This window comes from Rhinoraja longicauda, chromosome 8 (assembly GCF_053455715.1).
Source record: "Rhinoraja longicauda isolate Sanriku21f chromosome 8, sRhiLon1.1, whole genome shotgun sequence".
Lineage (NCBI taxonomy): Eukaryota > Metazoa > Chordata > Chondrichthyes > Rajiformes > Arhynchobatidae > Rhinoraja > Rhinoraja longicauda.
Genome location: NC_135960.1, coordinates 39,856,995 through 39,883,890, shown reverse-complemented (window position 1 = coordinate 39,883,890; position 26,896 = coordinate 39,856,995). Strand labels below are relative to the sequence as shown.

General features: G+C 43.8%; 1 protein-coding gene across 4 annotated transcripts in view; it reads right to left on the bottom strand.

Moving 5' to 3' along the window:
• Positions 1 to 26,896, bottom strand: part of ikzf2 (IKAROS family zinc finger 2) — a 152,142-nt gene that overhangs the window by 21,077 nt on the left and 104,169 nt on the right. For all 4 annotated transcript variants that reach the window (XM_078403684.1, XM_078403683.1, XM_078403685.1 and 1 more), the window contains 2 exons: positions 26,405 to 26,590; positions 4,642 to 4,809 (listed from right to left, as the gene is read on the bottom strand). In XM_078403684.1, the coding sequence (XP_078259810.1) occupies positions 4,642 to 4,809; positions 26,405 to 26,590 (354 nt within the window). The remainder of the gene's footprint in view (positions 1 to 4,641; positions 4,810 to 26,404; positions 26,591 to 26,896) is intronic.

Here is a 26,896-nt window from a genome sequence, read left to right as displayed (position 1 = left end):
GCCTTCAAGGGACCCACATTTGACTTTGCTACTCTTTTTCTCTTAACATAGCTAAAGAAGCTTTTACTGTCCTTCTTTATATTCTTGGCCAGCTTCCCCTCGTACTTCATCTTTTCAGCCCTTTGTGGCCCATTGTGTTACCTTCTGCTGTCTTTTAAAAGATTCCCAATCCTCTGCCTTCCCGCTACTCTTTGCTGTGTGATACATCTTTTCTTTTAGTTTTATTCCATCCCTAACTTCCCTTGACAGCCACGGTTGCCTCCTACTCCCCTTAGAATCTTTCTTTCGCTTTGGAATGAAATAATCCTGCATCTTCCCGATTATGCCCAGAAATTCCTGCCATTGCTGTTCTGCCATCATTCCTGCTAGGATCCCTTTCCAGTCGACCTTGGCCAGCTCCTCTCAAATGCCTTCACAGTCCCCTTTGTTCAACTGCAACACTGACACTTCCGATTTAACCTTCTCCCTCTCAACTTGTTTTTGACACACCTACCATATTAACAAGATGCTATTTACCTTATCTATGTCTTTTATACATTTATATCTCTTTCAACTCACCCCTTGGCATTACTCGCTCCTGAAAAAACAAACCAAACCTATCCAGTGTCTCCCCATAATTGGTCCTCCATTCCAGGCAACATCCTGGTGAATCTCCTCAGCTCACTTTCCAGTACATCCTTCCTATAGCACGATGACCCAGAAATGCACATAGTATCCCAAGGTGGTCCAACCAGTCTGAATAGGGTCCCGTTACGAAAGGTAATCTATCCATTTCTCCAGAAATGCTGCCTGACCCTCTGAGTTACTCCAACATTTTGCCTCTCTTTCGTCTAACCAGTTTTGTAAAATTGCAATATTACATACCAGCATTTAGATTTTAAGCCACAACTATGAAGGCAAGAATGCCATGTGCCTTTCTCTCCAGCATATCTACCTGTGTTCCTCCTATGTTTCCACCCAAGTCCTGTGGTTCCCATCCCATAGTAGTATCCTGTACCACTGGTTTCAGGCTTTTAATCAGAAAAGCATCCTTCCATCATGATCCTCTGCTGCTTATTACCAAGCCAATTTTTGATCCAATTAACCAGTAAACCTTGGATCCCATGTGCCTTAACCTTCTGGACCAGCAGGTCCCATTTAACAATACAGGACCTTGTTAAATGCCTTACAGTAGTCCACACAGGTATTATCCTTGATTACAACCTCAGAAATCTCAAACAAATTAGTGACATAAAATTTCCCTCACACAAATTCATGCCAATTATCATTGATCAGCCCTCCCATTCCAAATGTGCACAAATTTGATTTTCTCCAATAATTTCCCTACCTCTGAGGCAAAAATCCAAATCATGACCCAGCTACTCCTCCCTTGCTTCCCAGAGTAAACATGGGTATATCTCTAAAGGCCCTGGAAATTTATCCATCGTTATGCATCTCATCTATCAATATATTACAAAAACTCTCATCTTGTTTGATTGTTTGTTCATTCGTAAATATATTTATACCCGAAATACAGCCAAAACGGTACACGATAACGTAACAAGTTTAGGCCCACCCTACTCACCATTCCCCTGCAGTCTCAATTGATCAAGTTTTGTTACATTTTAAAAACAATGAACTTAATAAACGTTAATAAATGCTAAAAAAAGAACATGGCTGTCGCCGTCGAGCTGCCGCTGCAGGAGAGGTTTCCACCCAACAGGTCCACGGCTCCCTCTGGCCGATACGATGGCCGCCCGGGGCCGGGATGAGTGGCTCCCTCTCCCCTTTCCTCTCGCCTACACACGGCCCCGGGAGAGACTCCCCAGCCGGCAACGGGTTCACGGGTCATCAGTTGTGGGAGGGTTGCCGGGCCCGCAGGAGAGGTTTGCACCCAACTGGGTTGCCACGCCCGCAGGAGAGGTTTGGACCCAAAGGGGTCCACGCCCATCCAGTAACATCTAACATCACCTCCTTCTTAATACTGACCTGCTTCAGATTATCTTGTACCCCTCCCTGAACTTAGTATCTTCCATTTCCTTCCTCTTGGTGAATGCAGAAGACAAATATTCCTCTGGGACCTCACCACTTATTTATCTAGTTGGTCTCTAAGGAATATCACTCTTTCCCTGGCTGCCCTTTTGCTCCTGTTACACATTGGATGCCTGGGAATCTCCTTATTCTTACTTGCCAAGAATATTTCTTGGCTTCTTTTTGCTTTCCTAATTTATTTCTCTGCTAACAATCTGCTGTTTATCAATAAGATTGGTAATAAATTATTTGTTTGCCATTTCTGTTGCATATTCTAAAAGAAATGTGTAGAGAGCACAAATTTCTGAAAAGTCACAAGAATCCCATGAATTTTGCAAATGTTTCCGATAATCACTACTTGATGCTGCAGACCATAAATAACAACATCAGATTGTACCAGTGATCTGAGGACAAAAAATTACAGTGGCACATATTGAAGAAAAGTATTACATTATGCATTGTTGCTATGCTTGTGGGGAAAAAAAGTGACTTTAAAACTTGTTTCTTCAGTTAAGTGAAATAAGAGCTCAAATATATTATTTTGTATTTGGTTGTTAAGTATCTATAGATATAATATATAGTGCAAACTTATACAGATGAACCTTCATACAAATTAGTTAAATATTTAGTTAAACTAAAGTTTCTAGAAATCCAAATGCCATTGCATCAAGCCAAAATACTAAAATAAGCCGACGATTTAATCTCCAAATAATGCTGAGCAACTATACAACGTGGAACACAAATAAACCCTTAATTGATTGGTGAAATTATCCTGGAAACAAGTTTATCGGCAATGAAGATCATATTCAAAAAAAAAGTTTGTTCCACTTTCATCAAGAAAACTATAAAGGCCAAGATAAATACTATAAAAAGCAAGAAAAGGGTTAGAATAGATGGAGACTAATATCAAAATTAAAGAGGTAATAGAGATACAAGACAAAAAATGATTAGTGGGCTGCCGCAAAGCTCAGCGCTGGGACTCGTTACTTACAATATATATTACCGATTTAGACGAGGGAATTAAATGTAACACCAAGTTTGCAGATGACACAAAGCTGGGTGACAGTGTGAGCTGCAAGGATGCTATGAGGCTATGAGGCTGCAGGGTGACTTGGATAGGTTGGGTGAATGGGCAGATGCAGTACAATGTGGATAAATGTGAGGTATCCACTTTGGTGGCAAGAAGATTTGGTGGGAAGGAAGATTATTATCTGAATGGTGTCAGATTAGGAAAGGGAAGGGACAACGAGACCTGGGTGTCCTTGTACATCAGTCACTGAAAGTAAGCATGAAGAAAGCAAGTGGCATGTTGGCCTTCATAGCGAGAAGATTTGAGTATAGGAGCAAGGAGGTCCTACTGCAGTTTTACAGGGCCCTGGTGAGACCACACCTGGAGTATTGTGTGCAGTTTTGGTCTCCACTGGATGTTTTCAAGAGAGAGTTAGATTTTGCTCTTAGGGCTAACGGAATCAAGGGATATGGGGAAATAGCAGGAACGGGGTACTGATTTTGGATGACTAGCCCTGATTATATTGAATGGCATTGCTGGCTCGAAGAGCCGAATGGCCTACTTCTGCATCTATTTTCTATGTTTCTATTTTCACTGGCTGAATTTTCATGCTTTTGAATGTCAAAAATTTGGGGTTTCGATTATAGAGAGCAATTTAACCAAACCTACACATCAAGAATGAGATCAGGTATGACGCTGAGTTTACACATGGTTCAATATTGCTTTCTGTTCAATTCACAGCCCAATAATGTTGGGCTAGATCCATAATCAGCATTTCATCTAGTCCTGTGGGTTTCCAGTTTGATGAGTGAATATAAAATGAACTTCCAAAGGTTAATATTTCTGTAATAAAAATATTTCTTCCATTTGAGTTGCTCAATTACTGTTATGTTCTCCATAACAATGTCACAATGCATGTGCTAAATATCTCCAACTAGCTCAGTGAATCAGGTTTACTAAGAACCTGCCAGCAACAGTCTTTAGGTCAAGTATAAATATCTACAGAAATTCCCATAACTGAGCACGACTTATATTTGTAAGATTAAGCAAACTAAAGAAATAAAAAAATCCCATACATTGTTAGACAGTCACTGTAGTCAATGATGGTGAACTGTAACTTTTCTAAAACATATCAATGGTTATGTCAGTGCTACTGCAGAAAAAAAAGCCTTCAGGTGTGCATATAATAAACAGGACCATGTTTGAAAATAGCAAGGCCCCGGACAGTTAAAATACAAAGTTTCACACGCAATGAAACAGTAAAAAGAAAGCATAAGAATGAATACACCTGAAACACCAAAATTACATTCAGTTTTGGGAATGATGCACCAGGCTGTTAGAAAGATTTTGCACCTTTTCAAGAATATTATATTTCATTTTACACACTGCCTTATTATTTTTCTTTATAAATATAATCAAATTTTCAATATAAATCTGGGTGCATTTATTATATAACAAAATGAGTCATTTTTATTTTGCATACATTGGGTAATGTTACTTAAGCTTGATTAGCCAAGAGAACTCTGGAGCTTTCCATTCCTTGTATTTTTGATAATTGAATAAAGACTTGAAATGTTGAAAAGTACTTGCTTGCTTCTTCTACAACAGTCAACTCAACTCACCAGAATGTGTCCTAAGATGACCAGTCAGTGCATCTCGTCGTCTGCAGGCATAGTTGCAGAATGGACATTTGAAAGGCTTCTCTCCTGTATGCAGTTTCACATGCCTCAGTAGGTTTCCTTTTTGGGTAAATGATGCACCACATTGGTTGCAATGGAAGGGACGTTCACCTGGAACACACAAAACCAAGATAACACACCTGGGTTCAAAAGCAGACTTCAAGGGGACCAGGTGCTTAAAACATAACCACTGCATATATTACTTGCATAGTTGCAGCATTCAAGACCTACTTTAATTTCCCACAAATGAAACAGTCTCTGCAAGAAATAGCTCGAAAAAGTTCAACTAAACGGCAAAAGGGAACCCATAATAATTCAAATAAAAGGAAACAAAGACTCAGTTTCGTGTAAAATTAAATGCAACCGAAAAAAAATTAGCATGACACCAGGATTACTTTTTTAATATATATACAGTCAATTTTTATTAATTCCAGCAATTTAACTATTTAGATGTACTAGTGGACAGAGGATCAAGGGAGACAGAGGAACTGAAAGAAATTTGCATTAGACGAGAAATAGTATTGGATAGACTGATGGGACTGAAGGCTGATAAATCCCCAGGGCCTGATGGTCTGCATCCCACGGTACTCAAGGAGGTGACTCAGGAAATCGCGGACGCATTGGTGATCATTTTCCAATGTTCAATAGATTCAGGATCAGTTCCTATGGATTGGAGAATAGCTAATGTTATCCCACTTTTCAAGAAAGGAGCAAGAGAGAAAATGGGGAATTATAGACCAGTTAGCCTGACATCGGTGGTAGGGAAGATGCTGGAGTCAATTATTAAAGAGGTAATGACGGCGCATTTGGATAGCGGTAAAAGGATTGGTCCAAGTCAGCATGGATTTATGAAAGGGAAATCATGCTTGACTAATCTTCTGGAATTTTTTGAGGATGTGACAAGTAAAATGGATGAAGGAAAGCCAGTGGATGTAGTGTATCTAGACTTTCAGAAAGCCTTTGATAAGGTACCACATGGGAGGTTGGTGAGCAAAATTAGAGCACATGGTATTGGGGGTAGGGTATTGATATGGATAGAGAATTGGTTGGCATACAGGAAGCAAAGAGTAGGAATAAACGGGTCCTTTTCAGAATGGCAGGCAGTGGTGAGTGGAGTGCCACAAGGCTAGGTGCTGGGACCGCAACTATTTATAATATGTATTAATGATTTGGATGATGGAATTAGAAGTAACACTAGCAATTTTGCAGATGACACAAAGCTGGGTGGCAGTGTGAACTGCGAAGAGGATGTTAGGAAGTTGCAGGATAACTTGGACAGGTTGAGTGAGTGGGCAGATGCATGGCAGATGCAGTATAATGCAGATAAATGTAAGGTTATCCACTTTGGCGGCAAAAATAAGGAGGCAGATTATTATCTCAATGGTGCAAGATTAGGTAAAGGGGAAGTGCAACGAGACCTTGGTGTCCTTGCACACCAGTCACTGAAAGTAAGCAGGTACAGCAGGCAGTGAAGAAAGCTAATGGCATGTTGGCCTTCATAACGAGAGGAGCAAATAACTCCTTCTGCAGTTGTATAGGGCCTTGGTGAGACCACATCTGGAGTATTGTGTGTAGTTTTGGTCTCCTAATTTGAGGAAGGATGTCCTTGCTATTGAGGCAGTGCAGCATAGGTTCAAGAGGTTAATCCCTGAGACTGTCATATGCAGTCATATGAAACATATGCAAATAAACATCATGAAAAGCTTAAAACAACAAATGCACAATAAATTCACATAGCAGGATAACACTTCAAGCAGTACCCTTTAATTAAAAGCATTGACTTTTTCGGGGATGTTCAATAGACAGCTTGGATTTAAATAATATAAGCTAGAAATTGGATTGATTAGCATAACATATATGCCAAACGTTAAAAAAAACAACCTGTATAGATCACAGTTGTGATCACATCAGATGAAATTATCCTCATTGTAAATTGGGTTGGGCAGTGCTGTGCATATTCATGTTAGTGTACATCTACTGACACCACCATTCATTATTATCCATTTCTGCCAAATAAGTCTGAGCTCAAAGATGAAAACTACGGCATTATGAAACAACCAGGAAGATATTGAACTACTTTATCGCTTTTTTGTTCTTTAAAACTGACTATCTGATGAACTTGGAAGAACTGACTAGGCATGTTCATAAGATTCTGCTGGCCACTCAAACAGCTTCCAAATTCTACAGACCAATAGAGAGAGTGCTTGCTCGAACACTTGGCTGTGAATTACTCATGTAATTAATGCCTCAAGTGTCACACTGCTGGCAGCATTCCATTACTGGAGCTATTATTTTGGCCTTCACCAGTCATAATGGATCAGGAAACAAAGTCATGCTCATTTTCAAAGAATCGTCCCACATTGTCTTCAGGCAAACAACACTCCTGTAGTGAATGATGTTTTCAATAGGCTCAGATTTTCTAGAATGAGATGATGTCCTTTATTTATGTTCTTGGCCTGGGTTGTTCTCTCTGTTGAGGTCAAAGTCATGTTGAATCTTAACTTCCAAACCATATGTCTTTCCATACGACCATGGCAGATCTCTGCCGTGATGCTCAATTTTCCCCTCACTACTGAATCAGAGAGTTCACCCAAGCATTGAGCTGGATTGAGCTTTGTTGTTCACTACACCTTCAACTTCGATGTCTGTGCAATGCAATGTCAAAATCAGATGCTTTCAATATATAATATAAGAAAATAACTGCAGATGCTGGTACAAATCGATTTATTCACAAAATGCTGGAGTAACTCAGCAGGTCAGGCAGCATCTCGGGAGAGAAGGAATGGGTGACGTTTCGGGTCGAGACCTTCTTCAGACTGATGTCAGGGGGGCGGGACAAAGGAAGGATATAGGTGGAGACAGGAAGATAGAGGGAGATCTGGGAAGGGGGAGGGGAAGGGAGGGACAGAGGGACTATCTAAAGTTGGAGAAGTCGACGTTCATACCACTGGGCTGCAAACTGCCCAGGCGAAATATGAGGTGCTGTTCCTCCAATTTCCGGTGGGCCTCACTATGGCACTGGAGGAGGCCCATGACAGAAAGGTTAGACTGGGAATGGGAGGGGGAGTTGAAGTGCTCGGCCACCGGGAGATCAGTTTTGTTAATGCGGACCGAGCGCAGGTGTTCAGCGAAGCGATCGCCGAGCCTGCGCTTGATTTCGCCGATGTAAATAAGTTGACATCTAGAGCAGCGGATGCAATAGATGAGGTTGGAGGAGGTGCAGGTGAACCTTTGTCTCACCTGGAAAGACTGTTTGGGTCCTTGGATGGAGTTGAGGGGGGAGGTAAAGGGACAGGTGTTGCATCTCGTGCGGTTGCAGGGGAAAGTGCCCGGGGTTGGGGTGGTTTGGGTAGGAAGGGACGAGTGGACCAGGGAGTTACGGAGGGAAAGGTCTCTGCGGAACGCAGAGAGGGGAGGGGATGGGAAGATATGGCCAGTGGTGGGGTCCCGTTGTAGGTGACGGAAATGTTGGTGGATGATATGTTGGATCCGCTGGCTGGTGGGGTGGAAGGTGAGAACGAGGAGGATTATGACCTTGTTGCGAGTGGGGGGAGGTGGAGCAAGAGTGGAGCTGCGGGATGTAGAAGAGACCCTAGTGAGAGCCTCATCTATAATGGAGGAGGGGAAGCCCCGTTTCCTGAAGAACGAGGACGCCTCGGAAGCCCTAGTGTGGAACACCTCATCCCGGGCGCAGATGCGGCGTAGTCGGAGGAATTGGGAGTAGGGGATAGACTTTTTGCAGGGGACCGGGTGGGAAGAAGTGTAGTCCAGATAGCTGTGCGAGTCAGTGGGTTTATAGTAAATGTCCGTCACTAGTCTGTCTCCTGTGATGGAGATGGTGAGGTCCAGAAACGGGAGGGAGATGTCGGAGAGAGTCCAGGTATATTTAAGGGCAGGATGGAAATTGGAGGTGAAGTGTATGAAGTCAGTGAGTTCTGCATGGGTGCAAGAGGCAGCACCAATGCAGTCATCGATGTAGCGGAGGTAGAGTTCGGGGATGGGGCCAGTATACGTCTGGAACAGGGATTGTTCGACGTACCCGACAGAGGCAGGCGTAGCTAGGGCCCATGCGAGTGCCCATAGCTACGCCTCTGGTTTGGAGGAAGTGGGAGGAGTCAAAGGAGTCACAGTTTCTAGTGCATCTGACTTTCCACTCAGCTGTTGGACATGAAGTTTTGAATAAAGTTGACTTTGATTAAAAGGATGTTGGAGTTGGTGGGAAAGGTTTACCCCTCTTCAAGCAGTTCACACTCCAAACATAATAGCCAAAGATAAAATGGGAACTGCACAAGTACAATAGTTTTGGGACACATTATTGATGACATTTTGGTGCTTGACTCCAGCTGAGACCATACCCGGCTTTGTATACCAAGTAGATGTGGAAACATCATTGAAGTGCACTGCATGGTTTACAACCTGCACAGAGTGCCACCAACAGAGGAACAATTGCCTTCAGGCATGCAAACCAGGAGGCAGAGTCTAAAGAGCAGTAGAAGGAATGCAGCCCCCAAAAGGAAATGCTCCTAAAAAACATAGACAACTTCATTTCCTAGCTGAACAGAGGAAAGCAGCAATCAGAAATAACTTTCTAACAGATAGTTTTCACCAGGAGTCTGCAAAATCATTATCACAAATACAAATTATAAGACTGTAATCCTTACACCAACATGGAGTAGCAGCCAGAAGAGCCTTGATAACACATCAAATCCCATCACATCCTGTTGTGCCCATCCATCTGGACAAAATATAGCACGTCATAGGCTCTGAGCATAAAACAGCATGGAAACAGGCTCTTCTGCCTAACTCATCTATGCTGCCCCAGATGTGGATTCAAGCTGGGCAAGCTAGCTCGCTTTGCTTAATTTTGCCCCATATCCATCCAAGCCTTTCCTTTCCATGTATCTGCCCAAATGCGTTTTAAATGGTGTTATTGTACCTGCCTCAACCACTTTCTCTGGTGGCTTGGTGGTATACAAACCAACCTTTGTGTGAAGTAGTAATCATTCAGGACACTTTTAAATCCATCCCCTCTCACCTTAAGCTTATGGTCTGTAGTTTTTAATTCCCTTCCTTGAGAAAAAAAGACATGTGCATTCACATTATCTATATCACTCATGATTTTATACACCATCATCAGGTCATCCTTCAGTCCCTTATGCAGCAAGGAATATAGTCCTAGCCTGTCCCACCCCTCCTTATAACTCTAACTTTTGAGTCCTGACAATATTTTCATGGATTTCCTTTGCACTCTTTCCACTTAATGAAGCCTTTCCAATAGCAGTTTAACTGATACTCCAAGTGCAACCTCACCAATGTCACAACTGCAAAAATAACTCCCATTTCCTACACTCAATGCTCTGAATGATGACAGACTGCATGTCAACCCCCTTTTTCATTACTCCGTGACACCACTTTCAGGGAACTGTGTATTGTACTCCTAGATCCCTCATGTTATAACACTCCCCATGATCCAATTATTCACTATGAAAGTTCTACTCTGGTTTGATTATTCAAAAGGCAACACTTAAGTGGGTATTTCCAAAAGGCAATACTTAAGTGGGTAACATGTGATTCCTTGCTATTAATGAACTAGTCGGGTTTGAGGCAACTTGCAGCAAGTAAACAAAATCTTACTTTTAAATATAAAGTATTTATATTTAAGTATAAAATTTAAGTATAAAAAAATATAATTTTCATTCATTATGGAAGTAAAGTTTGTTTAAAAGTTAAAGAAACAACCAATGCTGGTAGCATTTTAGAATGAAATAATCACATTATAACATTTGCCTAATTTGAAGCTTATTCACCTTTCACACGTGAAAATATTTACACAGTGTAGCATGCTACAGTCATAACGTGAATGAATCGTACTGTTAATACTATCTGGAGTAATTCTGATGTCCAGTATTAAATACCAGTCCTGATTATAATTTGTCAATCATTGTGGGATTTGTGTTCCGAATGCAGGCAAGATGAAGATTTGTGGAATCATTTTATGAAACATAGCTAAAAGTGTTTGGCCACGAAGCAAGGTTGAGCATTTAGAAGATCTGAAGATTCTTTGTATTCAGATGGTTAATCTAACTGTGTAGGAAGAAACAGCAGATTCTGGTTTAAAACAAAGATAGACACAAAAAGCTGGAGTAACTCAGTGGGTCAGACAGCATCTCTGGAGAAAAGGAATAAGTGATTTCTCAGGTCGAGACCTTTCCTCACACTGAGAGTTCGGGGAAAGGGAAACGAGAGAAGGAGAAGCAATGTAGAGAGATATAGAACAAATTAATCAAAAATATGCGGAAAAAAACAATGATAAAGGAACCAGGCCATTGTTAGCTGTGGCCTAGGTGAAAACAGGAAGAGACAATGAGACTCAACAAGACGACTTTGAAGCTGGTACGACTTGGGTGGGGGAGGGATGGAAAGGGGATGCAAGAGAAATCATTATTCATACCACTGGGTTGTAAGCTACCCATGCGAAATATGAGATGCTATTCCTCCAATTTGTGTTTGGCCTCATTCTGACAATAGAGGAGGCTTCAGACAGAAAGGGCAGTGTGGGTAGACACAAAATGCTGGAGTAACTCAGCGTGACAGGCAACGTCTCTGGATTGAAGGAATAAGTGACGTTTCGGGTTGAGACCTTTCTTCAGAGTGGGAATGGGAAGGGGAATTAAAGTGTGTGGCAACTGGGAGATCAGGCAGGTCCAGGCAGACTGAGCGATTTGTCAATCTAACTGTTCCTTGGAACTCACCGTCCTTTTCTAGAAGTAAACATAGAACACTATAGCATAGGAACATGATGCTATGACCAACTCTTCTCTGCCTGCACATAATCAACAGCCCTCCAACCTCTACATATCTATGTGCCTAGTTGTGCGGATGACACAACCCTGATTGGACTGATCCAGGATGGGGACGAATCTGCCTACAGGCTGGAAGTGACCCAGCTGGGGTCCTGGTGCCAACAACCTGGAGCTCAATGCTCTTAAGACAGTGGAACTGATTATAGACTTTAGGAGAGCTCCCCCTCCCCTCCTCCCATCAACAACACCATAGTTACATCTGTGGAGTCATTTAAGTTCCTTGGAACCATCATCTCCAGGGACCTTAAATGGGGAGTGACCATCGACTCCACAGTCAAAAAGGCCCAACAGAGGATGTACTTCCTGCGGCAGCTGAGGAAACACAGTCTGCCACAGGCAATGATGGTCCAATTCAATACTGCCATCGTTGAGTCCGTCCTCACCTTCTCCATCATGGTCTGGTTTGGCTCAGCCACAAAGCACGACATCCAGAAGCTGCAACAAATTATTTGATCAGCTGAGAAGGTTGTTGGCTGCAACTTTCCCCCCATTAACAAACTGTACACTGCAAGGGCCAGGAAACGAGCTGGCAAGATCGTCTCTGACCCCTCTCACCCTGGCCACAAACACTTTGAAGCACTTCCCTCTGGAAGGCGACTCCGGACTGTCAAAGCAGCCACAGCCAGACATAAAAACAGCTCTTTTTCCGGCGAGTAGTAGCTCTACTCAATAAACTCTTGCTCTGGTTTATTTCATTCACATGTTTAAACCATATTGATGTATTCTTAATGTTTTATGCTTATTCTTAATTGTTTACTGTATGTTCGTGTTGTTGCTTGCAAGCGGAGCACCAAGGCATTGTATGTGTATATACATGGCCAATAAACTTATTCATTCTATCCAAATGTCTCTTAAATGCCACTACCATATCTGCCTACTTAGTTCTTTTGTTTTGATATCTGAGAAAAACCAATTAGGAGTCAACATGCAAATAGGATCAAAGTATATTTGCTTCTTTTAACATTCTTCCTTTCTTTAAAGAAAATTGGGATGGTTGTTTGTATAATAAGCAGGAGAATATTCCCCTACTCAGTAATATTTGCTTCGACCTTTTTAAACAGCAATACCAGCCTCCAGTTAATTCAAGCCATTCCAAATAAAAAAATGAAAAATAAAAGAAAAGTCAAGAAAAAATGAAATGGGCTATCGAAGTCTTCAGTTCTAAGTTATTATTGTTCCTTTATGGCCAGTTTGGTTCAAATTAAATCATTAAAACATTAGTTTTATTCCACCCAAAGTTTAACGGTGACCCAGGGGTGATGCATCTATTCTTCTAAAGAGCTATTTATTTTTTCTGCATGTGAATGATTTCTCACGTTTTCAATCAAAGAGCCGTTAGTAGCCTAATGCAGTCATGACTAAGCCTGTGTAGTTGTTTGTTTACATATATGCGTGTTTCCTTTCCATGAGAAACTTCCATACTGATCAGGCATTGGAATAAGATTTTCAGAATAATTCCATGTTTATGCTGCAAATCAAATGCTATGCTTTTTGTCTACAATTGGTGTTTCATTCTATGTTCAACTGCATTGATATATTTTTGTAGAAGTTTTGAAAGATATTGGAACTTTGAATATGTCTGCAAAGGTAGATCTCGATAAAACTTTTATTAATTTATTCTGGACAAAAATAAACATAATGCAGATGATGGCACTGTGAAATTTAAAGAAAAACACACTGTTCTTTCCAAAGGTAGTTTAGTTTAGCTTAGAGGTACAACTCGGAAACAGGCCCTTCGGTCCACCGGGTCGCGCCGACCAGCGATCCCTTGCATATCAACACTATTCCACACCCACTAGAGACAATATTTTTTTACATTTACCAAGCCAATTAACCTACAAACCTGCACGTCTTTGGAGTGTGGGAGGAAACCGAAGATCTCAGAGAAAACCCATGCAGGTCACGGTGAGAACGTACAAACTCCATACAGACAGCAACCATACACGGGATCAAACCCGGGTCTCCGGTGCTGCATTCGCTGTAAGGCAGCAACTCAACCGTTGCGCCGCCGTGACCGCCCATTACGGTAGTTTAATTTCTCTTCGCAGATTCTGTCTGATCTACTGAGTGTGCTCATATCATCAATCTATTGTTTGCCGAGTTATATTGTGTAAAGCTTGTCATGGCTGAACATAAGTATCACTGAATAAGTTTTTAACTTTAATTCTGTGCAATGAGAAGCAATGATTTACACAAAGCACAAAAATTACAAGGCCAAAGATAGCACTGGGGTTGAAATGTTTATGGTATTCATTAACTGGTTTGCACAGTAACCACAGAGCAGCAAATCAAATAATAATAATATAAGTTTTCTTTCATTCCAAAGATTTCCATAGCATATTTTAAAATCACTTTTTGAGGTTCCCAATAAAGGCTTCTCAAAGATTACAGATGTTTGAAAGCTTTGTATTTTTAGCCTCAATTTAATTCACAATTAATGCACCATATGTTCAGCCATTGATCAATATAGATATTCAAAATGATGACATGTAAATGCATTCATGTGCAGCGTAGGTTTACTAGGTTAATTCCCGGAATGGCGGGACTGTCATATGTTGAAAGACTGGAGCTACTAGGCTTGTATACACTGGAATTTAGAAGGATGAGAGGGGATCTTATCGAAATGTATAAGATTATTAAGTGGTTCGACACATTAGAGGCAGGAAACATGTTCCCAATATTTCATATTTCATATTTATTTCATATTTCAGATACAGCGCGGAAACAGGCCTTTTCGGCCCACCAGGTCCGCGCCGCCCAGCGATCCCCGCACATCAACACTATCCCACACACACTAGGGACAATTTTTTACATTTGCCCAGTCAATTAACCCACATACCTGTACGTCTTTGGAGTGTGGGAGGAAACCGAAGATCTCGGAGAAAACCCACGCAGGTCACGGGGAGAACGTACAAACTCCTTACAGTACAGCACCCGTAGTCAGGATCGAACCCGAGTCTCCGGCGCTGCATTCGCTGTAAGGCAGCAACTCTACCGTTGCGCCACCATGCCGCCACTTTGTTGGGGGAGTCCAGAACAAGGGGCCACCGTTTAAGAATAAGAGGTAGGCCATTTAAAACTGAGATGAGGAAAAACATAATATGTCTACAAAATTCATTTCATATGCCTTTGCATAATAAAAAGGTAAAACGTTGTAGATTTGTGGTCAGCTCACAGAATAACTTACACTTCTTGAAGAGAAAGGAGTGAGCAGGAATTAACAATCTTCTGTGCATGTAACTAGTCTAACCATGAGCAATGATTCATTGCCTTCTTTGAAGCGTGGGACTCAATTATTTGAAATTGTGACTAAAAAAAAAACTGTTTTTCTTGTTCACGTGCGACTTGATCATTTTGGTTCAGTATATTGTGCAATCCAACTTGAGAAAAGGAAGGCCCTGTACCCTCAATGGAAAGGTTATTAATGAGGGCCAAGATTATGATAATAAAAGATCAAAGTAAAAATGTTTCCATCCAAAGATTGTTGATCGACAATTTTAGGACCACCTTACTCACCTTTGCACTGGGGACCCTTTCATCCACGTTTAATTCAAATTGGTCTTATATTTTTAAAGTTAGAGAGATTTTAAAGTTAAAAAATGTGCTTATTAAACTGAAGCTTGGCAAGGTTCTGTGTGTAACGTCACAATGGGAGGGGGGGGGACACCCGCCCCCATGAGGAGGGGGTGGGACCCGCCAGTGTGGCCAACTGGGGGGGGGTAAAATTTTGTCATTTAAAAAACAATTTAGCTTAAAGTTTCAAAAAAAAGTCCTTCAATAGCGCTCATGTGGGGGGAGCACCGCCCATTAAAAAAAATAACGTTCTTCCATCCAGCTCGACACCCGATTGGTCCGGGTCCCACGTGGGGGGGGGGCCCGCACCCACACTTCCCGCTGAAATAGACTGCACTCTCCTTCCAACTGCCTTTTACTGAGTCTGAGCCGTTCAGCTCCCACTTGTGCTGAAGCTTTGAACTCTTACAGATAAGCTTTTTCTTTTTTTTTAAACACGTACTCATTTAAAGACAGAATGATTTATTTCACAGATCACATTTATTTGATTTAAAATAAAATTTTCATTTAAAAAAACCCAAAAAATAATTTCCATTAAAAAAACCCCGTTTGTTTCACAGGGTAGACTTTTAAAAAAACCCGTTAAAATTTTTTTAAAAACCCGAAAAAAACGTTCCCAATTAAAAAAAAACTTAAAAAAGATCCGTGTGCAGTTAGGGGAGGGTTGCCACTGGCAGGGGGGTGGGATCCGCCCGTGTGACGGGAGTGGCGGCCAATGAGGAGGGGGGGCGGGTGACGAGAGCATCAGGGGAGCGGGGAGAGGATGGGAGGGAGCAGGAGGGGGGGATGGAGTGGGTGAGGGGGGGAAGGAGGGGGTGGGAGGGAGGGAGTGGGGAGGGAGGGATGGAGTGGATGAGGGAGGGGATGGAGTGGGTGAGGGTGGGGGATGGAGCGGGTGAGGGTAGGGGATGGAGCGGGTGAGGGGGGAATGGAGGGGTGAGGGGGAAAGAGTGGGTGAGTGGGGGGAGGGAGGGGGGGATAAAGTGGGTGACTGGGGGAATGGAGTGGCTGAGGGAGGGGGGATGGAGTGGGTGAGAGGGGATGGAGTGGGTGAGGGTGGATGGAGTAGGTGTGGGGGATGGAGGGATGAAGGGGGGAAGGAGTGGGTGAGTGGGGAGAGGGAGGGGGGATGGAGTGGGTGAGTGGAGGTTGGGGGAGGGGGGATGGTGTGGGGGGTGAAGTGGGTGAGGGGGGGATAGAATGGGTGAGAGGGGATGGAGTGGGTGAGGGGGGAAGCGTTGGAGTGGGTGAGGGGTGAGCGAGAAGGGGAGTGGGTGAGGGGATGGAGTGGGTGAGTAGGGGAGGGGATGGAGTGGGTGGGGGGGAGGGGATGGTGGGTGAGTTAGGGGGGAGTGGGTAAGTGGGGGGGAGGGGGGATGGAGTGGGTGAGGCGGGGAGGGAGGATGGAGTGGGTGAGAGGGGGATGGAGTGGGTGAGTGGGGGGGGGGGGATGGAGTGGGTGAGGGGGGGATAAAGTGGGTGCGTGGGGGAAGGAGGAGGGATGGAATGGGTGAGTGGGGGCGAGTGCCGGAGAGCCCCTAAGGGGGGGGGGGGGGTAAGAGGAGGAGGGGGTGGGATAAGGGGGGTCGGATTGGGTGAGTGGGGGGGGGGGGAGTCAAGGAGGGGAGGGTGCTACACCAATGCAGGAGAGCTTTGGGCCCAACGGATGACTGCCGGACCAGCGCGTGTGCGGTTGGGGGAGGTTTGCCATTTCGTGTTCAGCTCTGGCGCATCCGCAGTTGGGGAAGGGTTGCCATTTTGTGTTCTGCTCCGACCACAAGCTCGAAGCCCAATTGGTCTGGGTCCGATGTGGGTGGAGCGCCGGGGCTCCCCGCTCTGATTGGTTGCCGGCGCATCCCGATTCGCTCCTGCCACTCAACCCCACGTGGGGTCCATTGATTGGTTACGACCTCCCGCTCGACGCCCGAGTTCACACATGGGGGGTGCGCCGATGCTCCCCGCTCTGATTGTTCGCCGGCACGTCCTGATTTGCTCTTGCTGCTCACCCTCACATGGGGTCCATTGATTGGCTCCCACCCACTCGACGCCCGATTGGTCCGGCTCCCACGTGGGGGGAGCGCCGTTGCTCCCCGCTCTGATTGGTTGCTGGCAAGTCCTGATTTGCTCCTGCCGTTCACCCCCACGTGGAGTCCATTGATCGGCTGCAACCTCCCGCTCGACGCTCGATTGACCAGGGTCCCTTGTCGGGTCGAATGATTGGCTCCGACCTCCCGCTCAATGCCTGATTGTTCCGGTTCCCATGAGGGAGGAGCGGTTTCTTCCCACTCAAAGCAACTGTCGTCACAGTCGAGCTGACACTACTGCTGAATGAAGGCACAGTCTCGAGGATCTCCAAGAGAGGATTTTAACCATAAAAAGCAAAAACATTCCAGATAAGATTTATTTTATTTTAAAGAAAAAAACGCCATTTATTTTAAAGAACAAACGCGATTTTCCCATGTCACGATGGGAACCCAACAAGGAATGGGCCCAACGGGTCCACTTGGTCTAGTTATAGTTAAAGCTAATTTAGATGTTACCTTGATTGCACATAGACTTCAGGTTATGGCAGGGGATTGGAGAAATGGATTTACTAAATTAATATTCTTGTCTAGCAGAACCATTGTAAATTTTCAGATGACACTAAAATGTGTGATATCATAGATAGCAAAGATGGCTATCAAAAGTTACAGCAGGAACTTGATCAGCTAGGCAAGAGAGGTGAGGAATGGTTAATGGAGTTTAATACCGATAAGTATGAAGTGTTACATTTTGGGAAGTTAAACCAGGGCAGGACCTTCACAGTGAATGGCAGAGCCCTGGGGAATGTTGTATAGAAGAGGGATCACGGAGTGCATGTACATGGTTCCCTGAAAGTGGCATCACAAGTTGATACGATGACCAAGAAGGCGTTCATCAATCAGGGTATCGAGTACAAAACTTGAGATGTTAGTTATACACGACTTTGATGAGGCTGCATTTGGAGTATTGTGTAGTTTTGGTTAACCTGCTATAGGAAGGATGTTGTTAAGCTGGAAAGAGTGCAGAGAAGGTTTTCAACAATGTTGCCAGGGCTTGAGGGCCTGAGCTATTGTGAGAGTTTGAGCAGGCTATGATTTTATTCCTTGAAGTGCAGGAGGCTGAAGCTTGATCTTCTGTAGGTTTATAAGATCATGAGGGGAATAGATAGGATGAATGTGCAGTCTTATACCCAGAGTGGGGGAATCAATAACCAGAGGACATACATAGATTTAAGGTGAGAGGGGAAAGATTGAATAGGAATTTGAGGGGCAACCTTTTTCACACTGAGGGTGGTGAGCATGTGGAATGAGCTGCCAGAAGAGATAGATGTGGCAGACACTATCCCTTTTTTAAAAAGACATTTGAACAAGTACATGGACAGGAAATGTTTAGAAGGATATGGGCCAAATGAAGGAAAGGTGGGACTAGTGTAGATGGGGCACCTTAGTTGGCATGGACATTAGTTGGACATTAATTTCTGTAATTCATTTAATAGCTCAGTCACAATGGGTGGGCCCAAAAATGTTATCCCACAAAGTATCTAACTTTGAGGCATAACTACAGCAGCTAAGCTTTCAATACAATGGATGTTTGCCAGCCTGATTTGACATTCAATATATTGGAAAAGGGTCCTCTGAACATGACCCAGACTTACACCAGAAATAATTAAAAAGCTGAACTGCATGTGTGCAGTTCTGATCACCCCATTGCAAGAAGGATGTGGAGCCTTTGGAAAAGATGCAGAGGAGGTTTACTAAAATGCTACCTATCAATGTTCTCCCGAGATGCTGCCTGAGTTGCTGAGTGGCTCCAGCACTTCGTGTCCTTTTGTGTATTAACTGGCATCTGCTGTTCTTTGTTTCTATATTTTTATTAGAAAGATGCCTGAATTATGGGATATTAGCTGTGATGTAATATCCTCTGCAACCTCTATATATTAGCTACTACAGAGGTTGAAGAGTCTTGGATTGTTTTCTCTAGAATGCCAGAGATTGTGGGAAGACCTGATAGAAGTATATAAAATTATGAGAGTGATAAATAGGTCAGAACCTTTTTCCCAGGAAGGAAAAATCAAATACTAGAGGGCATAGTTTTAATGTGAAAGAGACAGTTTAAATGGAGTTGTGCAGGGCATTTTTTTTTGTGCTGCACTATTTTATATTCTATGAAGTATAGTTGAATAATAATGAACTCATGCTTATTGTTAGGCTTTTATTGATAATAATGTAGTCCAGCTCATAAAGCTAACTGGCCCGAAAAAGTCATTTCAGCCAAGCAGATTCATTGCTGCTTTCTCCTGCCTCGTGTTTGGTCTATTTCCTACCTTTGTTTCTGAATTCTAACCCTCAAACATTTTTAAAAAAATGGTAGACCATTAATAACTCCTTTTTGAATAATTTTATGGAAGGGTGGTCTGGGAAGTCTAACTTTGAAACTGGAGGTTAAGTGGGATGAGGCATTATGAAAGTGTTCATTCTCACGAAGTACATTTAGGAAGACAACTAAAGATTTCAATTTCACAAAACAACAATGTCACAGACATTGATGCCTCAGCAGCAGAAATGCATTGCTTTTTAAGGTAACAGTGAGAACCTCACACCAAGGAATAAATAGCACTTCCTGTGACGGTCAAAATCAGCCTAATCCCCTGGGCAATGAACTCCTTCAAGGGTGCTGAAGGTAGACACAAAAAGCTGGAGTAACTCAGCGGGACAGACAGCATCTCTGGAGAGAAGGAATGGGTGACGTTTCAGGTACATTGAACAATCCCTGTTCCAGGTGTACACTGGCCTTATCACCAAACTCTGTAATCTCTGTTACATTGACGACTGCATCAGTGCTACCTCCTGCACCCATGCAAAACTCATGGACTTCATCAACTTCACCAACAATTTCCATCCTGCACTCAATTCTGCAACATCCTTCATGGGTACAACAGGTCACATCGGCATCAACACACTGCAATTGCTGGGAGGTCACAGAGATTCTCTGTGCTGGGAGGAACAGCTTTGTTTCTTGCAAATATGGATACAATGAAGCATTATGAGCGAAGCAGCAAACTCACTCCCAATACAATTACTATAAATGTAACCCATGATATTTAACGGCTCTTCATCACAATCCAGCCGAACAGAAATTTCCCTCCATCAATGACCTGATTCTTTGCAATCAGAGAAAAGGCATTGCACAGCTCTACATGCTAATTCCTAAAACACATGACACATTTATCCCTGCAACCCCCTGAGCACGTGTGCTGATTTGAAATTATTTACTGAGCCTCATAACTGCCACTTGAGCGTCAAGAAGGGTGACAGGAGCAGGTAGAATAGGAGGAAAATACAAAAAGGTAACACATTCCAGATAGTTTTACATGAACAAACCCTTTCATATCCAACATATAGTACATCTCATCAGTCACCATACCTTACTCAAGCAGCCCTGAGCATAGTGCTCAGAAGCGTAACATAATTTAACTGCCTTTCAGGACAGTCTGACACAATTGACTGTGCAGCATTGCAAAGTAACTGGCAGAGTAGTTGGTGAAGAAGCAAGCATGATGCCATCCTGAGAAAGGTAGCAATCAACTACCTCAGAACTGAGATGTTTCTTCAGATCCACATGAGAATGAAAACAGTGTGATGACACATGGAAAAAACCATCAATGGCAAGTTGTATGCTATTTGAACTCCATGGCAGAACTGACTATTACACCATTGTGAACAACAATGTTATGCTTATAGTTGGGATAACTCACTCCCTTTGGGGGTGCGAGGCGGGGACAGGGGAGGCATGGGGGGAGAGTGGAGGTGGAGAGAGAGAGAGAGGAGGATGGAGGCGGAGGACGGAGAGGGGGGAGAAACGGAGAGAGAGGAGAGGACGGAGAGAGGGGGAGGACGGAGAGAAGGGGAGGACGGAGAGAAGGGGAGGACGGAGAGAAGGGGAGGACGGAGAGATGGGGGGGGGAGAGGGGGGAGGCCGGGGCGAGGGGGGGAGGACGGGGAGAGGGGGAAGACGGAGAGTGGGGGAGGGGGTGGAGTGAGGGGGGAGGACGGTGAGGGGGGAGGACGTTGAGAGGGGGGAGGACGGAAAGGGGGGAGGACGGAGAGAGGGTGGAAGGACGGAGAGGGGGAGGACGGAGAGAGGGTGGAAGGACGGAGAGGGGGGGGCAGAGAGAGGGGGGAGGGCGGAGAGAGGGGGGGAGGGCGGAGAGAGGGGGAGGCCGGAGAGAGGGGGGAGGGGGGAGAGGGGAGGGAGGGGGGAGAGAGCGGAGAGGGGGGGAGGACGGAGAGAGGGGGGGAGGACGGAGAGAGGGGGGGACGGAGAGAGGGGAGGGACGGAGAGACGGGAGGGACGGAGAGAGGGGAGGGACGGAGAGAGGGGAGGGACGGAGAGAGGGGAGGGACGGAGAGAGGGTGGGACGGAGAGAGGGTGGGACGGAGAGAGGGGGGGGACGGAGAGAGGGGGGGACGGAGAGAGGGGGGGACGGAGAGAGGGGGGGACGGAGAGAGGGGGGGACGGAGAGAGGGGGACGGAGAGAGGGGGACGGAGAGAGGGGGGACGGAGAGAGGGGGGGACGGAGAGAGGGGGGACGGAGAGAGGGGGGGACGGAGAGAGGGGGGGACGGAGAGAGGGGGGGACGGAGAGGGGGGGGGACGGAGAGAGGGGGGGACGGAGAGAGGGGGGGACGGAGAGAGGGGTGGACGGAGAGAGGGGGGACGGAGAGAGGGGGGACGGAGAGAGGGGGGACGGAGAGAGGGGGGACGGAGAGAGGGGGGACGGAGAGAGGGGGGACGGAGAGAGGGTGGACGGACAGAGGGGGGGACGGAGAGAGGGGGGGACGGAGAGAGGGGCGGACGGAGAGAGGGGGGGACGGAGAGAGGGGGGGACGGAGAGAGGAGGGACGGAGAGAGGGGGACGGAGAGAGGGGGACGGAGAGAGGGGGACGGAGAGAGGGGGACGGAGAGAGGGGGACGGAGAGAGGGGGACGGAGAGAGGGGGACGGAGAGAGGGGGGGCGGAGAGAGGGGGTAGGGACGGAGAGAGGAGGGGAGGACGGAGAGAGGGGAGGAGGACGGAGAGAGGGGGGGACGGAGAGAGGGGGACGGAGAGAGGGGGGACGGAGAGAGAGGGGACGGAGAGAGGAGGGGATGGAGAGAAGGGGGGAGGACGGAGAGAGGGGGAGGACGGAGAGAGGGGGGAGGACGGAGAGAGGGGGGAGGACGGAGAGAGGGGGGAGGACGGAGAGAGGGGGGGAGGACGGAGAGAGGGGGGAGGACAGAGAGAGGGGGGAGGACGGAGAGAGAGGGGGAGGACGGAGAGAGAGGGGGTGGACGGAGAGAGAGGAGGGGGAATCATGACAAAGGGGTTTGGCATTTTATGTGGCAGCTCCATAATGAAAATTGGGCAATTCCAAAAAGAAATAACAATATATTAATGTCAGATTGTGAGGTGATTCGATTTTACACTTGATAATGTAGAACAGTTTACATGTAGAAGATATGAAATGTAAGCAAATGGGGTTGGAATAGAGATGCCAGATGCTAGAGTTTATCCTGCCATATATATACACAGGAAAAATGTGCTGTTGTGCATGCTGCTGCTTTTTCTCTTTCAAGGGCAATCCCTCACAGTTGAGGACGACTTGCTTCCACTATAATGCTATGAGATCTGGCGTGTCATGAGTCACATGGGCAATCTGCCGTTCTGTCACAGGTTGGACAAGTGGAGCTTAACAAGGCAGATAGATGGGTTAATAGATTATTGTGCACTCATGCCATTCATTTAGCTTCCATGTGCAACAGTGGGAAGATTATTTGACAGTGAAGGGAAGTAGGGAAACACAGCAGGATGAGACTATAATGGATGCAGAAGTATGAACTGCTGTGAAAATTAAGATTCTTGTCTTGACCATAAATATAAGCTCATGAAACTATGTTTGGGTGAAGTTTAGTTTGGCTTTACAGCGTGGAAACAGGCCCTTTGGCCTAATGAGTCCATGCCAACAAATGATCACTCGTACACTAGTTCTCCCCACACATTCGGGACAATTTACAGAAACTAATTAACCGACAAACATGAATGTTTTTGTGAGATACAGCATGGAAACAGGCCCTTCAGTCCATCGAGTCTGTGCCGACTAACAATGACCCGTACACTAGTTTTAGTTTTAGAGATAGGGTGTGAAAACAGGTCCTTTGGCCCACTGAGTCCACGCTGACCATCGATCACCTTTACACTCCGACTATACATCATCCGTTGTCAGGGTTGAACCCAGGTCTCTGGCGCTGTAAGACAGCAACTCTACCACTGTGCCACTGTGCTGCCCCACATGGAGAAATGTTCAAGGTAAACGTTAGGAATAGACCTCCTTGGAGATTTTCTCTTATGGTAATGGTGGTGTAGTTTAAATTGAAGCAACAGAGTCACACTCCCTTTCCATCAACAGCCTGGACCATAGGCCTGAAAGCTGTAAAGGGTAATTGTGTATATGTTCTGGTCAAAAGAGACACTTCACTATATTTTCCTATATTATGTAGCCAGAGGATGCTTTAGAAATGCTGACAGTCTTAAATAGCATGAATGAAGCCTAACTTTCATGCTCTTGTACCTCCCTGATAGGTATGGATCCATTACAGGCTGTGTTAAGGGTCGTAGCACAACATTCACATCCACCTTGTACCCAGAATCATAATTTCAGGTGCTATCAAATTTTTACATAGAATATAACAATGTTCACCTAATTCTCCTGAGCCTGCTATAAATGTTCACTGATCTGTAAAGGGTTACATCCATTAATGACAATGTTAAAGCACTCTGAGCACCACAATCTATATTGAAACCAATAGCATGTTATTTTATTGTATAATCAGTGAATCTTTGTTGACAAACTTTCATCATGAAATTAAAAATTAGAAACAGTCCTGATAAAACCTGCAAATAAATGTGTCTCAAAGGACATGTCAGAAAAGTACAAAAAATTGATGTCAGTTGAAAAACATTTACCCAAACTTAGTAACTTGGATAAGTTTATATTTGGCTAACAGAACTTAATTTCAGTGGGTGACTTGAAATGGAATTCAAAGGTTTCAAAAGTCTGTTTATTGTCACATGTACCAATTAAAGTACAGTACACAAAATGCTAAAGGCTTTGGGCCCAACATTATCATACAACGCCAATGAAATGTAATTTTTTTGTTAAAATGTTTTCACTTTCTGTTTGTTAGCTTTTTTGAACAATTATTTTTTCCATTTTATAATCTTTCATGCTGTTTAAGACATGTCCCGTTTCACCCTTCCCTTTTTGGGAGGTTTTGAATGGTGCCTCCCAACAAGGGGGAATAAATAGGGAATCATGATTGGACTGAAGTTTTATTTTTCCTGTTGCACAAATGTATTCTACTTTAAAAGTAGAAATACTCTAAATACTCTAAATACTCTAAACCATGCTAATATTTAGCAATGTAATAACAAGGAACTGCAGATGCTGGTTTATACCAAAGATAGACACAAAATGCTGGAGTAACTCAACGAGCCAGGTAACATCGCTGGAGAAAACAGATATGTGACATTTTGGGTCATTAAATTAAATTAATCAATGTATAATTGGTTATTTCCTTAGCATTTCCAACAAACAGCAGTTATGTTGAATGTGTTGTTGTATAACAGAAGATATCCAAATAGGTAAGATTATACTCCACTTGGGCCACACTTTGTCTTACTCCCCCCCCCCCCACTTGCATTCTTAGGTCACAGTAACCTCTTACAACCCACAAGGCAAATTGTGTTGTAGGCTTTGCAATCTCAGTCACACGTCAATATGGAGTGCTTTGCCAGTGATGAGCTAGACTCAGGCAGTGAATATTGAGACTCCGGCCCAAACCATCATGATGGTTTTTAACAGCTCGAGTTTCTAAATGTTGCTGATGATCAATCTGAATAATTTTTAAAATGTGAAGATTATTTGTAAAAAAATAATTAATTAATTAATTACCACATTCATATTAATTAAATAATGATATTTTTTAAAATCTATACTTAATTTTCCATGGTCCAGGACCAAACCTTATTTAAATGAATGGCTGAATTACATATGCTGGCATAAAATTGAAGGGCTACAGTTCAACATGTGTATATCTTTTGACATCCAACTGAATTCAGTGGGAGGGAAAGCTGTCTGATGAACCTGCATCTGATCTCCACATATTCCTTGACTTTCACACTGCATTGCACAAGTGTGGAGGTCAGGATATGCTGATGTACCACAAGGACCTCACTAGTAATCCCTTTCCAAACTACCAATAACAGGTTTTATAGGGTAAATATTGTACAATAAACGCTATATCATTACAAACACTCTATCTTCAAAGGATACCATGATAGGTATCAGTGCCATCCACTCTGTTTACAGTCATAATCTCAATTAATACTTAGTCTACTTTGTTTTAAAACAAAATGCACATATGAAAATGTCAACATGCAATGCCAATTGTGTTAAAATATAAGATTAAGAATATAAAGCAAATGGGTAAATTACAGATTACAACAAACTCCCAAACCGTTACATTTGATCTAGTTTAAAAAAATTATTTATTTTATAATGTCGGTTTAAAAGCTGATTGAATATGTAAGCATGTGACATTGACCAAGATCTCCTCTGCAATTTGTGGGCTCTGACTTCAATATACTTTCAATGGTTTGCTAACACTATTTATCCAGAACATCTTAATCCAAATGTTTTTTATCAAAAGATAACCAGCAATTGATAAATATAAATTATAAATGAGCAAAACTGTGGATTCTTACAGTTGGTGACCGGGCATTCTAGATTTTGCATCATCTTTTGTTGATAACTATCACTGTTGCAATTTCCAAGGCAGCAAAAGTCAGTTTGACTAACATGCTAAGTCTGCTTTACAGCAGGCTTAATATGGAGTGATTGAAAATGCTAGATAATAATCTTAATTATGTCAGCATACATGAGTTTGTGCAACTTCAAAATGTTACAAAGATCTATTTACTCACATTTTCTACTTTGTTGCACCACACTGGTGATATTTTAAAATTTAACTGTGGAAAAATGTATCTAAAGCTAAATGTGGACCACAATTTGGTTCCTTTCGGAGTACACATTTCTTATCTAGTGTACGATCAACTTTTCTTTTAGCTGCTTACCAGTGTGGCTCCGCTTATGTACCATTAGAACATTGGGCCCAATGCAAACCATCCCACAGATGTCACACTTCAGTTTACCATTCGGAAGACGTATTCCTCCATCGGCTTGTATCTCCTGCCCTTGATTGCTTTCAGTCAGTCCGTTGCTTTCCACCACAGATTCATCCATGGTGCTCATTTCCTCTTTGCTTCTTGCCAGGTCCATCTGTTTAAGAACTTTTCCATCATCCTCATCACTGTGCATTTCTATCTTGATAGAGTTTTCTGTGAAGGTAATAAAATATGTTTAGAGTGTGATTCAAAGCTGAAAGAAAAGCCGCCTTTCTTTTTTTTTCTCGTTCCCGTCCTTCTTCCTATATACAAATGATTGACTAACAATTAATAAGCATAGAATGGTAACACACAACTGTTACACGAATGAAGTATATTTTAACATGTTGTAAACAGAAATTAGTAACCATAAGTGACTGTTATTAAGTCCAGGCACAGCATTTGTATTGTGTTTTTCAACCACTGATCTATTATTACCTGTGTGTCACTGAGGCTGTCCTAGCCATTTGTTTTTGTAGA